Below are 17,202 nucleotides of genomic sequence, written 5' to 3' on the forward strand. Positions count from 1 at the left end.
GCGCAGCTGCTGCTTCAGTCTAATGTTGCTACACCACCTGCAGCAGGAAATAAAAATGATGTTACAATAATGCAGGGGAACTGGTTGCACAGCTTTACTCACACAACACGATTAACAGTAGCAACAATCGAGTATATTATTATTATTATTATTTTCGCGTGAATCCCATAAAGCCATCAAACCATGATCCACATCTTCATATACTTCTCATTTATTTGGAATGTTTATTGAAACATTACTTACACCATATGACATAACTGATGAGCCTGTATCATCATCATCATCATCATCATCATCATCATCATCATCAAATTCACTTGTACTGTACGCTCTGCATTCAAAGCTTTTTATGAGCCTTAGTCCTTTATTATAAAAAGAGCACATATCAGTCAGAATGTATTTAATAATTAAACATAGCATAGTTACACAAAAGGAATGCAAACAGAGGAGTGCGAGTGATCTTCAGAATATAAAGAGGAGACCTACTGCAAAGCTTTGCGCTCCCTCCTCAGCAGCAGCAGTTCACCATGAGGGGCCCCATGGTGGGCCTAGGCCCGAGGGGACGAGGCCCCTGCAGGGCCCGCGGCACATCGCCCTGCTCCAGCCCCACAGAGCGCGTCTTCTCCACGCAGGATCTGAGTGTGTCCATCCTAAAGAGCGTCCCACTCTGAGAGTCATTCCTCCTGAGGGTCCTCTGAGCCCCCCGGGGCCCCACAGCGCTCCTGCTCAGAGAGCTGCTCGCTGCTGGGGATGGAGTTCTTTTTTGGACGCCCTTTGGGTTTAGTGGGCGACTCCAGACCTCCGCCCTGCAACACCTGCGGGTTAAACAGGCGAAACACTCTGTTCACTCAACTTCAACATACAACCCATTCAGTTTCAGACACCACTAACCCTAACCCTAACCCATTTTAAGACATACACATTTCATATAACCTCTTAAAATAGTGGGCTATTGCTTCACAAGGGTCTTTACTCACTGAGTTATCACTATTATTTCATCATCATCATCATCATCATCATCATCATCATCATCATCATCATCATCATCATCATCACCATAATAAAGAAAGAATAACTCACAATTTTTTTCCATTTCATCCTCCTGTTCTGGTACCATGTTTTCACTTGTAGCTGACTGAGGCCCAAAGACTCTGCCAGATCTATTCTGTGAGGAACAAAGACATTATTAAATGAACAATTCACAATTCAGTTCAACACTTTATCTCTATTGAAAAAATTATCGGAAGAGGTATTTAAGGCCACTTTATATGTTTTAGACCAACACCATATATAATTGTATTTCTAAAAATGTTAAGAAGACTTTGAAACACTAATGTGGCAAGTCGTATTGTATAATGTTATATTGTATCAGGGGCGGACCTACAGGAACACAAAAGTTCCCCCCCTTACTTTTGTGGTCTTAAAACTGTGCTAGTTTAAACAAACTGCCACAAGCTACTAGAAGCATTGAAACAAGCAATCAATTGAGGTAATGTAATGTTAGGCCCCTCAAATACTATACGGCCCTGCAACAAGCACAGAGCAGCGTCGCACAGCCGGGCTAAAGGTCATTCAGTTTCCCCGTAGTCTCCCTTTGATTAGTTTTGATTTCAATAAAGACAAGAAGTGTTTGAACAAAATATAAAAACGTGCATGTTTGAACCCACAACGTTTAACAGACGGGCGGTCTTTGTGGCAGTACGTCACACCCCTGAGAGCGCTGCGGATCACTATAACGTCAGCTAAGCAGCACTTTAAAATCCACGCAGGTTAGTCACACATCACAACAATGAGGCTGCACAAATGAAACCAGGTGAAATCCTATACAGTAAAACTAGTAAATACAAGTACAACAATTATAATTAACTGGGAACTGATCAGGAGTTAAAGAGCGGCAAACATTGAAAAGGAAAAGAGAGTTTAGATAGCAGGAGGCTAAGAGCAGGAGAAAGTCAGGAGGAGATGAAGACATAAGTGAAGAAGAAGAGGAAAAATAAAAAAATTAATGTGAGGAATAAAGAAGTGTCAGACTCAGAAAGAGGGACAGGCAGGCAGAAGAAACTCCAGCTGGACCGCATGGTATGTTTTTATTTTCCTTGTATATTCCATTACAGCAGCACAATCTAGCTGATTTCAGTATTGAAAAATATATTGTGGAATGTTTTGCTGAACAGGTCGCCTTAACAGATGGTGATGTCATTTGTGGACTTGAATTACTTTCACTTAAATATAATTGTATAGTATTGTACTTAACTTCACTACATATTGGAGGCAAATATTATACTTTATATTTGAGTTTTGCTATTCATATATTTACTGTTTAAGAGCTGCACCGGTTTGTGTGAACACTGGCCTTGTTCCTTTTGTGCACTTATAAAACTTGTGTTGGCATTATATAGGCTAACAATAGGCCTACATAGTTATAGTATTATATAAATATATATTTAAAGTTCCACGTACCGTCAGCCCTCACATGCCACCCTGCCAATACACTTGCCACACTTTTACCCCCCCATGTAAAATGTTCTAGATCTTCCACTGTATTGGATGATAAAGTCATACACTGCAGACCCACCGATCAGGCGTGGACAGATACTTCTGCTTCTCGAAGCGTTTCTCCAGGCCCATGAGCTGCAGCTCGGTGAACACGGTGCGGCTGCGGCGGCCCTTCTTGCTCTTGCTGCCTCCGTCGGCTCCGTGCTCCAGCTTCCCGCGGAGGTGCAGGTCCAGCGGCAGGTGGTGAGACCCGGAGCCGAGCTGCAGGCCCGAGACCGCGGACAGCAGCGGGGAGCCGAGCGGGCAGGACAGCGGGGACAGGGGGAACTTCAGGAGGCTCTGGTCAGCCTTCAGCACTGAAGGAGCGACACACATGCATTTCTGATGAATATAAGCATTATGTCGGATCTTTGTATTTATTTGAGGATTTAATATCAACAAAATAACAATATCTATATTGTTATTTTTTATAGCCTATAGGCTAATAATAGCCTAACTGAATAAAGCCCTTTGTGGTCTGTTTAACTTCATTTTCAAATTGAATTAAATCATCATTCATAACAGTAGCAATATATATACACACATATATATATATATATTATATATATATATATATATATACTGCGACTTCGTTATTGTTTGAAAACAAATGCAAGGTGACTTTTCATACTCTACATGTGCAGTTAACTGAAACATTTTCTGGATTGTTGCAAATGATTAGTTCAAAGTCGATTCTTAAAAATAATCCTGCGTGTAACAAAAGTTAAAAGATCTCCCCTTTAATTGCGTCAAAGATCAAAATACGCTTCGCTGTATTGTATGCAATTAAAAATAATTATAAAAAATGTATCATGATTTTATGATATGAATAATAAAAAGGCATGTCTTGCATTCCTCTCTTCACAGCCACCTCTCTTACCTAGTTGGTTGTGGAAAGGTCGGGCGGAGAGCAGAGCCTGTACCCCGAATTTAAGCAGCTCCCCGGCCGGAGCCGACGCTTTGTGCGCTGGATGTTCAGTCAGGATCTCCTCTATCATGAAACTCCTGTAGCGATGAGTTCTGTGATCAGGGTGGCCTTCCAGAGGATAGTAATGCAGCCCTATGTCCAATGGATGCTGCATAATCTGACTGTGGTCACTTTAACAGACACCGAGAGAAACTTCAGCGATGTCTCCTTCAGAGGCCCGAGCCCGCTGTCATACTCCCTCTGCAATGCCTCTGTAGTGAAGAGATCCACGCTGTTATTCTCAGCTCAAGCGAAAAAAAGAAAATCAAGTACAGGCAGCCACTTCTGTGCCCGTCGGTGCGTCCTGTGCGCGTTTTACGCAGTACTTCTGGCCAGAATTGGTTTCTTTCCTAGAGCAAATCTTTGACAAAAACCCGCGACCCCAGCGCTGTGGATGCCTTCTCTGAGAGCCGCTCCTCGCGTCAGCTTGGCAGTGAGGAGAGGAACCAGCTCCGGCTTTAAGAGTGTGCTCATGGCTCCACCTCTCAGGTTCTGGTGCTCCTCTCAGCCAGACCTACAACAAGTTACATGCAAGGCCGCACGCGCCCTGCATTCATTTACATGCAAAAGGGAGGAAAACATGAAATACCCTACAGGTGACTTTGTGAGTTTTAGGCCAGTTTGATGGAGATGATGATGATAACACATAATGAAACACAAGGTGTGATGGTGTTGTAAACATTTAAACAAACTATCTTTCCAGGTCATTAATATTTTAAATTAGTGTAAGTATTATTATGTTTAGTTATTATAGTGTTTTTATTCTTACTTTTGTTTTTATTACTTACTTGTGATGAAGTCAAACATGATGTACAGTCATTTGATGGTATCAGTGTTGCTTTGAGGCTGTCATGCTCACTAAAGCCATGAGCTATGAGATGTTTTCCTTTGCGGTTATTTGGCAAAAAAGTTGTAAAACATCTCAGCCACAAACTTCTTGAATGCTTTAAAGTTTTACAATATAAATGATTATTTTCCTTTCAAATATGACACATATTGGTATCAGGACACAGGATTCTTTCTAATATTGTACAATTAGATAGACCACATTTAGTTTGAACATATCTTCCTCTGGTGGCCACTCTCCAGAATACAGGGAGCTATATCAGGGTCATAAGTTTTGATCATTAAAAAAAATACAATTTATTTGAAAGTTCAAGTTTTTATCCTGAACTTTGAAAAATACAATGATGTATTCAAAATAAAAATAAGTATTTGACATCATTTTTCAGGTTGAATATTATTTTTGATTCAGTTCAGCAATTTTTTAGAATAAAATATTTATTTTCAGATTTCACTTTTATACCTATTTTGATATTTGAATCCTTGTTTTTTTCAGTTGCAGATTTTTCGTTTTCAGATTCAAAACAATTATTTTTTCATTTTCAAATCTTGTTTTTTCAGGTTTCACATTGCTTTTCACCTTCAGATCGTTTTTCACTTTCAGATCTTTTTTTTCCGCTTTCAGATCTTTTTTTTTCGCTTTCAAACTTTTGGCCCTGATGTTGCTTGGGGGGCGGGGCTTACCAAAGAGTAGTTTGGCATCCTGAGTGACAGGCCTCCCTCTGTCATGTTGCCTTCATGGATGTTAGGTAGCGCGAGAAATATAACTCAATACTTTCTATACACAATACTCCCGTGATTGGTGGTAAACAAAACTGATACCAGCGTCAAAGTTCCGTTAAGCGAGCTGTTGAGCATCGTAGTTGGCAACAATCAAGGTATAAGAGCAATAAACTGCTAGTAGAATGTGAAATTACGTATCCACAACGAGCCAGCAGGTTGTTCTGGTGGACCTGACGCACATCCCCCGCTGTCTCACGGAGAGATACCGCAGGTCCTTCCTTCCTGCAGCGGTCAGACCAGCGCCAGAGAGAATTCTATTCTATAATAAATTCTATTCTATAATGAATTATATTATACGGCTCTGGGTCAGACTATACAACCAGCACAGCCCCTAGTAGACCCCGCACAAAACAACACAGACTATAACACCTTGATACAGTTGATAAATACCAACTATGTGCAATATTTGCAATATGTGCAATATATATATATATGCCGTTAAAAACTGTGCAATATATACCTGGCTGCTAAATCTGCAGAACTGTTACAGGGTGTGTATTATGTAAAATGTGTAACTTTAAAACAAATTATAATTTCTTTTTTTAATCTTTAATACTTTTTTTATGCATGCTTTAGGTAACATTAAGCTGTCTTTGGCTCTTGTCTGCTGTAACAATGTAAATAGGCGCTTTCACACCGCAGTACTTTTCCCACAAAGGTTCATCAGAACTTAGTTCATCAGAACTCTTTAGTTCTGATGAACTAAGTACAGATCGCGTTCACACCGGAATAAGTCCCTGGGGGAGGATTAGGCAAATAAAGCCGCTGACGCACTTCTTCTTCTGCTTTGGGTTTACTGGCAGGCCGCAACAACTTCACGGCGTATACTGCCACCCGGAGTCCCCGGCCGGAAGTCCCCGGAGTTGGGGACTGGCTTCAAAATCGCCAGAACGCCGACACCTCCTCATCTCCACCGCTCCCATGTTTTCTTTTGTGTTGCCATAAGTTAGTCTCTCTGCGTTTCTGCGCTGGGCTAATGCTAATAATGCTAATGCGAGGATAATAAAATGGCGGCTTCATAAACCTTTTTGGGAGTTTTATGGGGCATGGTTTGCATTCCGCCCAGCCAATCAGACATAGGAACCTTTTTCTCCAACGAAAGTACCTGCTCTCTAGCAGGGACTGAAAACTGACGGAAAAGGGGGTAAAAAGGTTCTCATGAACTCATTTTAGTTCCGGCTCTTTTTGGTGTGAACGCGACATTTCGGAACTATATCGGAACTGAAGTGGGAAAAGTACTGCGGTGTGAACGCGCCTATTGTATCCCCTGTGGGACTAATAAAGGTATTCTGATTCTGATCGCAAAAACCAAGCCAATACTATGCTGCGTTCATGGAGCTACGTGGAAGTGGGGAAGGACAACGCTTGATTGCGGATACGTAATTTCACATTCTAGCACAGTTTATTGCTCTTATACCTTGATTGTTGCCAACTACGATGCTCAACAGCTCGCTTAACGGAACTTTGACGCTGGTATCAGTTTTGTTTACCACCAATCACGGGAGTATTGTGTAAAGAAAGTGTTGAGTTATATTTCTCGCGCTACCTACAGTAACATCCATGAAGGCAACATGACAGAGGGAGGCCTGTCACTCAGGATGCCCAACTACTCTTTGGTAAGCCCCGCCCCCCAAGCAACATCAGGGCCAAAAGTTTTGGTGAACTGAATCAAAATAATATTCAACCTGAAAAATGATTTCAAATACTTATTTTTGGTTTGAATACATCATTGTATTTTTCAAAGTTCAGGATAAAAACTTGAACTTTCAAATAAATTGTATTTTGAAAAAAAGATCTGAAAGTGAAAAACGATCTGAAGGCGAAAAAAAATGTGAAACCTTAAAAAACAAGATTTGAAACTGAAACATTTATTGTTTTGAATCTGAAAACGTAAAATCTGCAACTGAAAAAAATAACGATTCAAATATCAAAATATGTATAAAAGTGAAATATGAAAATAAATATTTTATTCCAAAAAATTGCTGAACTGAATCAAAATAATATTCAACCTGAAAAATTATTTCAAATACTTATTTTTTTAATGATCAAAACTTATGACCCTGATATAGCTCCATAGCCTTTTCAGAGGACGTTCAACAACACTTCTCTATATTCATATTTGTGCACACAGTAGTATGCACAAATGTACCTTGGCCCATTTAACAGGGCTTTGTTTTTTTCTACTTTCTTTAAATTTGTCCATTGTGTAATGTCATTTATATATTTGTTTTTGTAATCATACTTTGTAATTAATTTACATGTGTTAGAGGTTTGAGCTTCACCGGGCAGACTTATGTTTATGCAGAATATGTGAAATAGGGCAACCATGACTCAGAAAGTAAATGGGTGTTTACCAATCAGGGTAAATTGATTTCCAGCCCCTGCAGTCAACATGTCGAAGTCTCCTCAGGCAAGATGCTGAACCCCAAATTGTTCCTGTATGTAAGTCACTTTGGATTACAGCATCAGCTGAATGGCATGTAATCGTGTAGTGTGATTTGCAGAATTACATGCTGCCAGATGTACCAGCACATACTGAGGATGGACTCTGTTATAGATTATTAATTGCTTAATTAGGGAGGTGGAGTATGTGTTATTCTAACACTTTTTATGACTGACTAACTCTCCCCCTTTTCCTGTCTCTTCTCAGGGTCCAGTCTACGCGTCTGGTCAGACGGCACCACCTGGGGCTCCTCAGACGCCAGGGCAGGATTGCTGGCGGTGCGGGCAGCCCGGCCACTTCCGCCGCGAGTGCCTGCTCATGGAGGTCGGACAGCTGGTTCGGGTTGCGGGACCGCCGGTGTCCTTCCCCGGTCCCGAGGGGAAGTACCGTATATCCAGTGGCGTTTTTATATGTACAAAAGTGGTGGGGCACAAAAAACGTAGATGTCTATATATAAGCTTCTGCAGCAGTGACGTGCAGTGAGGTTCATGGCTGGTGAGGCACTGGCACTGACTCTTCAGGTTTACAAATATTATATTTTGACCTAAATCAAAATATAATATTATTTTCAAAAGCTTTTTTAGTCTGATGCTTCGATTAATTTTAAACAGACAGTTCAACAAAAGGATACCCAAAAAATGTAATTTTATCATTTAAATATTGGATTGTTACTCTCTTAGTAAGATCCCATTTTCAATACAATTGTGGTCTTACCTTGACTTGAAGATGAAGTCCATTTGCCTATCCTTCTGGACAAAAATCTCTATTACTTTGTTGTAAAAGTCCTCCTTATCTTCTTGTAGTTTCAAAAGTCGAATCATAAATCTAATCGATAGATTTATGATTAGAAAATGATAAAAGTAGGGTAGACATGTGGATATTATCGCGGCACACGTACTTACAGCCAATCATCTCTGAATTATGTGAGATGATGTATGGTGGCAGCTCAGTGCCCCTATGGTCATTATTTTTTTGCCACACACATTAAATAGGAAAATACTCTGAGCATGCGCAGTGTAGTTTTTACAGTCACCATTCACTTAGACCAGGGATGGGCAAATGGCGGCCCCCACCTCCTCTTTTTGCGGTCCTCAGAATAATTTATAAAAAACGTAATTAATAAAAATAAAAAAACAAAAAACATTTATTTTTATTTTTTTACTTGTAGTACAGATACCGTCCACTAGACTCCTAGTTACGTCGCGAGCTGCGTACATGATTTCGTTAGGCAGCCAAATACCGCGAAATAATCTGTGACGCGTTTGTGTGTATTGTGTTTGTTTCTCGGGGGAAACACTCTCAAGAAACACCGGCTGTTAAGTTACCGCTTGTAATTATGCCTTTAAAAGCTTAAAAGTTGTATTTATCATCTGAATTTGGCGAAACAAGTTTAATAATCTAAAAACCAAGACTTTGTTTATTTGAAATCAGATGAAAACAAACTGTCACGGACCCTGCCGTGTTACCTATGATTACTATATGCTTTACATTAATAATTTCAGCGGGAGGGAGGGGGAGCGGCGCTGAGGAACAGCAGAGTGCGGGTTGACAGGTGTCTGTGTTGACATTCCCCTTATTGTGCGTCAGCAGAGACAGGCTACAAGTGTCTTACTGTAGGTTCAAGTTAGACAACTAATGTCCGGGTTAGTGTTCATGACTTCATGTTTATGTCATCTTAATGGTTATTCTTAATGCACACACATTTTCCGTGCTTTCCAATAGTTTAAAATAGTTTTATTCCACTGTTAAATAACCTGTTCAATACAAACATGCCACTCGTAAAAATTAAATAACATTTCTGTGAACTGATATTTGTTTAGTGAGCTTATTAGAGGATGTTCCCTGAAAGATTGTAAAATGTCAATGAAGATGTCAGACTTAGTATATTTGTTAATAATTACATACAATACATGGAATTTGTGTGTGTGTGTGTTCCAAGTGAATCTGTGGCCCCCTGGTGGCCAGTACATACATTATGTGGCCCCCACCACCATCCAAGTTGCCCATCCCTGACTTATGCAGCTTTCACACCAGCGCTTTTCCCTTACTAGCTCCTAGCGAGAGCTTTTCTGGTTCAGCTCCGGTTTCCCTTTTCAGCTCCCGCTCTGTTCACACCGCCCAGAGCTGCCGCTGCTGCGTCATGACGTCACAGTTGACGTCGCTGATTTTCTCCCACAACAACAACGGGCCCGGGACTGCGTCGGGTCGATGATCGTGTTGCTTTTAATAATACGAAGCCAGATTAAATTAAATAACGACTTCTCCAACCTTATACTTTTCTCCAGAGTGCCGTGGTTCATTGTTTATTAATGTGTTTCAGCGGCATTTACCGACCGCTGCAGTGCTGGCTGCTCTTCCACGGGAGTTTATTCTCCCGTTAGCTCCGGGTTAGCTCACACGGCTCTAAAGTATTCACTGTCTGACTATCACACAAGCAGCTGATACATATCCCCAGTTCCCCTTAAGTGAATGTGTGTCAGTCTGAATTGACGCTGTTTGGCATCACAACGCTGTTATGAAAGTTTCTCTGGTATAACATGGGTGATGTTAGTTAGCATAGCAACCGAAGCTAAACTGACTACTTGCTAAGCCGTTTTCTACAGGCACATTTTACCGGCGTATTTTTCATTATGATTCTACTTGTGATAGTCGGACATGACAACCTGTACAGCCCATGTATCTCCACAATGATCAATAACAGCGAACGGATGGTCAAAGTAAGGTTTCCTGCACGCCTCGACGTAAGAGACGCCGCGTCATAGCTCCGAAGCTCTTGCCTCTGGACCGACAATATTTTGGAGCTGGAAGTGAACCGCATTCCGGAGCTATGACGCGCCGCCGCTGCGGTGTGAACAGGAAAAACCGGCGCTTTTCCAGCTCCAGCTCCGAGCAGGAGCTGGAAAAGCGCCGGTGTGAAAGGGGCATTAGACAGTGAGAGGGAGGGGCATGATCGGGTTTTGTCCCACATGGCTCAAAACAGCTCAATAGGCACACACTGTAGACACTAATTAGAAGAACACAGACTAAAACAGCAATGTACAGACGAATCAGATGATTAAACATGATCTTAAAATATATTTTATATATATTTTTATTTATTCTTTTGCATTTTTTTGTAATCATTATTTTTAATACTTTCTGCTGACACTAGGTGGGGCTGTGATCCATCAGCGCTTGGTTCGGCCAGGGGCATTGGTAGAAGCAGGGCCGGTTCTGACCAATTTGCTGCCCTATGCAAGATTTTAGCTGGCGCCCCCCAGGGAAGATTTCTTTTAACATTTTAAAGTAAAATGCCTCAATCTGGTGCACTTTGAGCAGAATTACTAGAGACCTAATCTAAACTTTAAACACCCATATGAAAAAGATCGGTTTACATTTTAATAATCAAATAAGTATGTGAACATAACCAATAACCTACCATAACCAATAACAAATAAATGTAACACATTTTATTTTTGTTGTTCATTTATATCTTATTTTACTAGTTAACATTTATTTATTGTATTACTCCCAACCTCTAGCTCTAAATTACTCGCCATGTGGCAAGGGCCCTTCGCGGTCACACGACGAGTGGGGGACGTAGATTATGAGGTGGTGCTTTCTGACCAAGCGGCAAACTCTGGGGAAGAGCCGGGACGCCAATACGGAAGTGCCACAAACTGCAGTTCATATATTGGCCGATAGGCGCTGACTGCAGAAAGGAGCAATTTCCATAGACCCCCATGTTAAAATGCCCAATTTTACAGCCTAAAAAAACATGTTTCTACCCATGGATCCAATAAATATTATTATAGATATAGTTAGATTCCACCTTCATGATTATGGATCTGTGAGTGAATTGTTTTCTAACATGACCCTTTTATTTATATTAGGTCTTAAAGTTTTTGCATAAATTAGGGCGTGGTCACATTGAGTGACAGCTCTGTCAAGTGACTGCTGCTGTTAGCTTTTTGTCTCTCTGCTAGCTGCTCCGTCTCCGTGAAGCTACAGGGACTCTGCCTGCCCAGTTCATCCAGGGAACACAACTTGACCCCGGCCGTGTTTGTTTGTTCTTCATGCTTATATATCGGACTATTGTGACTCGCTCTGCGGTTTAAAACAGACGGTGCATGAATGCCGTTTTGCGGTAAGTGAAATTCGAGTACTTTATTTATGTGTTTATGATTTTAATCAGCTACGTAATGAATGTTAAGGCTTGGGTTAGCGTGTAAGCGAGTGGTAGCTACATCGGTGCTAACGATGCTAATCGTAGCCTCCAAGTTAACTTAAAACCATAGACTGTATATATAAAGGTTAAAATGAAATAGACAAGTGTTAAGCGTTAAGTGAGATAGTACTGTAGAACAAAAGGCTTCTGTTTGAGGTTGATAAAATAAGGTCATCCTTGTAACTTAGAGAGATATTTTATTATGTAGGTAGGAACTGTATGCATCGCTAAGGTTAATTTAAATTGGCTATACTCAAGTATGTAGACAAGCTAACGTCGAAGTAGTGTATGTGAAATCAACCTCACAATAAGATGTGTGTATATTACAATTATTAATGTCATATTTCAAGATGATTACTTAGATATTACAATATGGTTGGTTGAGCTGGAGTTCATTATTGAGTTTACACGTTAACGTCACAGTCATCTGAAGAACGAACCCAAACCTTGTTGTTTTTATTAATTGCATTACCAAATTGGTATCAAATAAACAGTAACACAACAGCATTGGTAACACAACTTCCAAAGTTACAGTAAAATAAAAAGGACCCTGACTCGGAAAATACACAATCCAACATGTTCAACAGAAGAGAATAAGTTATATTGTTTGTACACATGGTTCTTTACATATATATCTGTTTGTTTAAAGTTTCCAGGTGATGCAGACAGGCTGGACCAGAGAGTGAGAGACAGAACTGGACTCCTCAAAGCAGTGAACTTCAGCACAGGTACAAATACTCTTTTTTCATACTGTACAAAGAATCAAGAAAGATATTGGTTTAAATAAATGAAGTATTGACTTTAATACACTGATACACATTCCATTAAACAATACTAAATACTAGATCACCTACACATCAGTGAAGTTGAGGGTTTTTTCCATGCAAAGGGTTACATGTTAACAAGCAATATTACTTTGTCAGCTTTCTAATTTAAGGTATTGAAGGCAAAGCTATTAGTGACAACTGCTATTTATCTCTCAATATTGTCTGTAAAAAACGTGGTAAAAGTTATTCTTTCAGTGAGACAACAGAGCAAGCTTCTACAGTTGCACTAAGTTTTGATAACAGTTAAATATTATTTTGATAATAAAATATATTTCAATGTTGATGAATGTCATACTGTTCATTCATAATCTGATTGTCTTTGTAGCTCTCTGTTGAAATAAAATAAAACATTACAATTACAAAATAATTATATCTACAGCCCCTAAACACAAGCACACCTCTTTCATAAATAACACACTTGTTCTGCAATAATATGTTTTATGTTTCCTGTAATTTTTGTTAGGAAAGGACATGCCTGAAAGACACGACTCAACATTTTCTCCCTCTCTGAGGGTCAAGAAGAACATCCAAGAGGAAAATTAAAAGCTGATGTTATGAGATTTTAAGACCAGTACAGGACATTCACTAAGAAACTACTTTTATTGTGAAAACACAGTCAGCTGATCGAATGCACCTATTTCCACATCTACACTCCATCAGTTGATTATTTCTATTTGCCTCACTTTATGAGCTTCACAACACCTGTACCTTGTACCGCAGAGTTTGCAACGTCACAAATAAATGGGGCCAATCTTCAGTCAGATGTGAATGTGTAATCTAACATTTTCAGTAAGAATAATGGACAAAAGGAGTGCAAATACAAATTCAATTTATTGAAATCTGAACCAAAAGTTAATCAAACATGTTTTAAATAAAAAAGCACATATGGACAGAAGGTGTAAACCTATTAAATGTATAAGTAAACACATTTAGTCAAATAAAGTGACAGACAAGGCCTGTGCAGTTGGTATCAGCTATGCCCAGCATGGGCTCCTCCATCAGGCCTCGTCCTCCTCGCAGAGGAAAGACCCTCAGTCCTCTCCAAACCAACAGACAGGACGTCCATCACACGGAGGTTTCTCCCTGAAGTCTCTGCAGCTCTCTGGACACCACGCTGTCTCAATCCGTCCACACTGAATATGAGTGGGGGGAAAATGAAAATAATAAATGCTTTAGACAATAAGAAATATAAAGTTGACTGTTGAGTTGCTCAGTTTTTTTAGATTGTCAATACTATTACTGTATAACTAATATCTCAGGTTAAGAGGCACCTTCAAATAAAGATTGGTCTTTAAATACATTTTGTCTTTTGAATTGTTTGTCTAAAGTCAAGGATCTAGAACTGGTACTTATAGTTTTAATGATACAGTCTGGTTATAATGCTGTTTGGAGGAGGCCTCACAGGTAAGAGCACTAACTAGCTACCATCACATGTACTGTACCTTAGCTTGACTTAAATGTATTAAACGTATAATTAAGTGATAGCAAAATATAAATAACTAATGTCATGCAAACATATTCATTTGCTTGATTCCAGTGTTGCATTTAGCACATTGCATACAAACGTTAAGGGATTTTAAGATTCTGAAGTATTATGCTAAAAACTCAATAACTTAGATTATTATTTATAGTTTTGCTGAATAGTTTCATGTCCGCTTACCTTAGAAACGTAAAATGTGACGGCAGTGTGCAGATGGGGAAGCATGTTAGCTTAGCTTCTTAGCTTGAGCTAGCTCTGTTACTTCCCAGCTGGAGGCAGCAGGTCCCGCCTCGGCTCCGCCTCTTTGCCCTTATTTGGAGCAGGCGGGAGTTATACTCAGACGTCACTGTCGAGCTGTTAGTGGCCGACTCCGCCTACTAAGGGCTTCTCGGCAACTCTGCAGAATCCTATGGGTGACGTCACGGACCCTACGTCCATTTATATATACAGTCTATGGTTCTGACAGGGGGGCAGCAACACAGATTTACCACCTTAACCGCCTTAAAGCATGGAGAGAAATGGCGTCTACTTCTCTGGCCACCACGGTGATTGAGAGTGATGAGTTGGGACCGGAGGTAATTAAAAATATGTGTGGACTGCTACTTGGAGAGGTCCCAGTTCACGTCCTGGGCCCTGCCGTGGTACCATTGAGCAAGGCACCGGACAGCCCCCCCACTCCCATTGCTCCCCGGGCGCTGTGCAATAGCTGCCCACTCCTAGACTCCTGGTACTAGGATGGGTCAAAAGCAGAGGCCACATTTCACTGTGTGTGCTGTGTGCTCTGCATGTGTGAACATTAAAGAGGGTTTCATCCCTCCGATTCTATCTATCTATCTAAAAACAACAAATTAGCCCTGGTCTGTTGACGACCAGCTCTCACTGGGCCAGAGAGCAGACGTTGCTTCGTTGCAAAGGCAGTTTGCCAATGTGTTCTCCCTGCTGCCAGGGCGCACCTCTCTCATACACCACCACATAGAAATGCCCCAGGGCGTTGCCATTTGTTCACGGCCCTATTAGCTGCCTGAACACAAGAGGAAAATTGTTCAGGCGGAGCTTCAGGCCATGCTAGAGATGGGAGTGATAGAAGATGTAATGTGTCCATGTTGTGATTGGACATGAAAGACTCAACTTGCTGGACGTTAACAGGGTTTATTAACCAGTGCTGGCTCACACACACGTTATACATGCTTACTGTGCACTTCATCACTGCTAGAGTATCTATATCCTGTGTAGACAGCAGGGGGCACAGTTATACTGAGAGCACAATACATTCACATGCATATCACATTGCCCTTTTTTTTTTAATAGCTTTAAACATTTGGCTGTTACATGTATACTGCATTTAACATAACAGTTATCTGGAAATAGTGCAATTCTGCTGTAACAGTATCTTTAAGACTTTTGCATTCACATTTGAGCTATGAACACATCATCCACACAATATTATGCATACTGAAAGTGCATTAAAACTGTTTCCTACATAAATCTTACTTCTTGTCTTAACCAGGACTCAACAGTCTCTTGAAGTTAACAACAGTTGGAAATATACACATTTTTATATACCCAGCGTATCATTCACATGTTTAGCAGTCCATACACTATGTATAGTCCTGTAAATAGGCAGGAGGACGCCTATCGTGTCTCGTGGGATATCTGGGTGTTGCTGTGACAGTAGAGTCATCACTGACTGGATCTGGTGGGATGTCAATTAGCTCTCCAGCGATCTTCTTGAAGAATGAACAGTTCCTGACTATGCGATGTCCATCTCTTGCCACTGTAACCATTGAGCCTTTGACTATAATCACAGTGTAGGGTTTAGTGTTGTATGGTGTGGTGAGTTTGTTATGCTTGGGCTGGTGATGAAGCACAATAGCCGCGTTCACACCAAGTACTTTCCTGTACTTAGTTCCGGCACTAAGAGCCCCGGCGCTTTTAACCCCAGGGCACTTAGTACAGATCGCGTTCACACCGGAGTACTTTTCCCTGAGGGAAGATTACGCAAATGAGCCGCTGACGTCACTTCTTCTTCTTCTGCTTTGGCTTTACTGGCAGGCCACAAACCACTTCACGGCGAGTACAGTAGGTGGCGGTATGCACCTTAAAGTTGTTTGCAATCCGCTACAAAACAAGAGAAGAAGAAGAAGAAAAACTTCCCGCGTATACTGTCTGTTGTTTACCTTCCGACCTCAGACATGATGGAGATGGAGTCGACTGAAGTTGTGCTGTTTGTGCTCATGTTATACAGCTTTGTAACTTCGTTAATGCGGCCAGAGCCTGAGCCTATTAGGCGTCCGACAAAAATCCGGAGCCGCCACACGTCGAATGCTATAATCGCAAAGTTTCTTCAGCATCAAAGGCAGTTCAAAAGCTTTAGGAAAAGGATTGGCAGACGGAAAGCACACATGATTGCCATGTTTCACTGGCTGATGACGATAAGCAAGATACAGGATCTGTTTAATCGCCATGTCGGTTTTCTTTATTGCACTCTCAAGACATAACATTAAATAGAAATATTTTAAATGTAACTAAAGTGTCAGTTGTACATGTCAGTAAACATTGTCAATATAAAATAAAGTGTCAGTTGTACTATATAATAACAGTAATAACAATATAAAATAAACTGTCCCAGGTGTAGGGAGTCTCAGCAGCAAACCCACCTTAATGATATATATATATATATATATATATATATATCTTCCTGAGACCCACTGCATCCGTCTGCCATAAACACTATGGAAACATACATGTTAGTTTTGGCCCATAGTGGACTCCATGTTGTGTTGTGTGAAATGGGGGGGAATTAAAAGTTTAGGTCAAATAATATTTAAAATTATATAAATTATCATATTTGTGTATGTGCCGCTGCCATTCCCCCACAAGGTTGCAACATTGATGATAAATAAATGACAAATAAAGCTTTGCCAGTTTATAACCGATGAAACATGATGGTATCAGAATAATCACTTACATGTGATGTATAGGATGCTACGGTCACAAAAGATAAAGTGTCAGGAGAAATAAGCTTAATCGCCATGTCGGTTTTCTTTATTGCACTCTCAAGACATAACATTAAATAGAACAATTTTAAATGTAAATAAAGTGTCAGTTGTACATGTC

General features: G+C 40.5%; 1 protein-coding gene across 2 annotated transcripts; it reads right to left on the reverse strand.

Annotated features, from left to right (window-relative positions):
- Positions 1 to 209: 209 nt before the first annotated feature.
- On the reverse strand, positions 210 to 3,882 carry barx1 (BARX homeobox 1). 2 transcript variants are annotated; one of them, XM_034144448.1, is made up of 4 exons: positions 3,416 to 3,882; positions 2,576 to 2,852; positions 1,081 to 1,165; positions 210 to 815 (listed from the first exon to the last, which is right to left on the reverse strand). In XM_034144448.1, the coding sequence occupies exons 1-4, from the start codon at positions 3,615 to 3,617 to the stop codon at positions 675 to 677; spliced, it is 705 nt and encodes a 234-aa protein (XP_034000339.1). In that variant the 5' UTR covers positions 3,618 to 3,882; the 3' UTR covers positions 210 to 674. The 2 variants fall into 2 exon arrangements, with proteins under 2 accessions (XP_034000339.1, XP_034000348.1); XM_034144457.1 differs by having other exon boundaries at positions 709 to 815; positions 1,081 to 1,160.
- Positions 3,883 to 17,202: the final 13,320 nt, after the last annotated feature.

The sequence above is a fragment of the Trematomus bernacchii genome, unplaced genomic scaffold (genome assembly GCF_902827165.1).
Source record: "Trematomus bernacchii unplaced genomic scaffold, fTreBer1.1, whole genome shotgun sequence".
NCBI classification, from domain to species: domain Eukaryota; kingdom Metazoa; phylum Chordata; class Actinopteri; order Perciformes; family Nototheniidae; genus Trematomus; species Trematomus bernacchii.

What these genes read in the sequence shown, in the direction of transcription:
- barx1 (XM_034144448.1), bottom strand. Translation starts at nt 3,617, where the DNA reads ATGCAGCATCCATTGGACATAGGGCTGCATTACTATCCTCTGGAAGGC. An exon ending in ACCTTTCCACAACCAACTAG is followed by an intron (nt 2,853 to 3,415) that starts GTAAGAGAGGTG and finishes TCGCTCCTTCAG; the next exon opens with TGCTGAAGGCTGACCAGAGC. An exon ending in TATCTGTCCACGCCTGATCG is followed by an intron (nt 1,166 to 2,575) that starts GTGGGTCTGCAG and finishes TGTTCCTCACAG; the next exon opens with AATAGATCTGGCAGAGTCTT.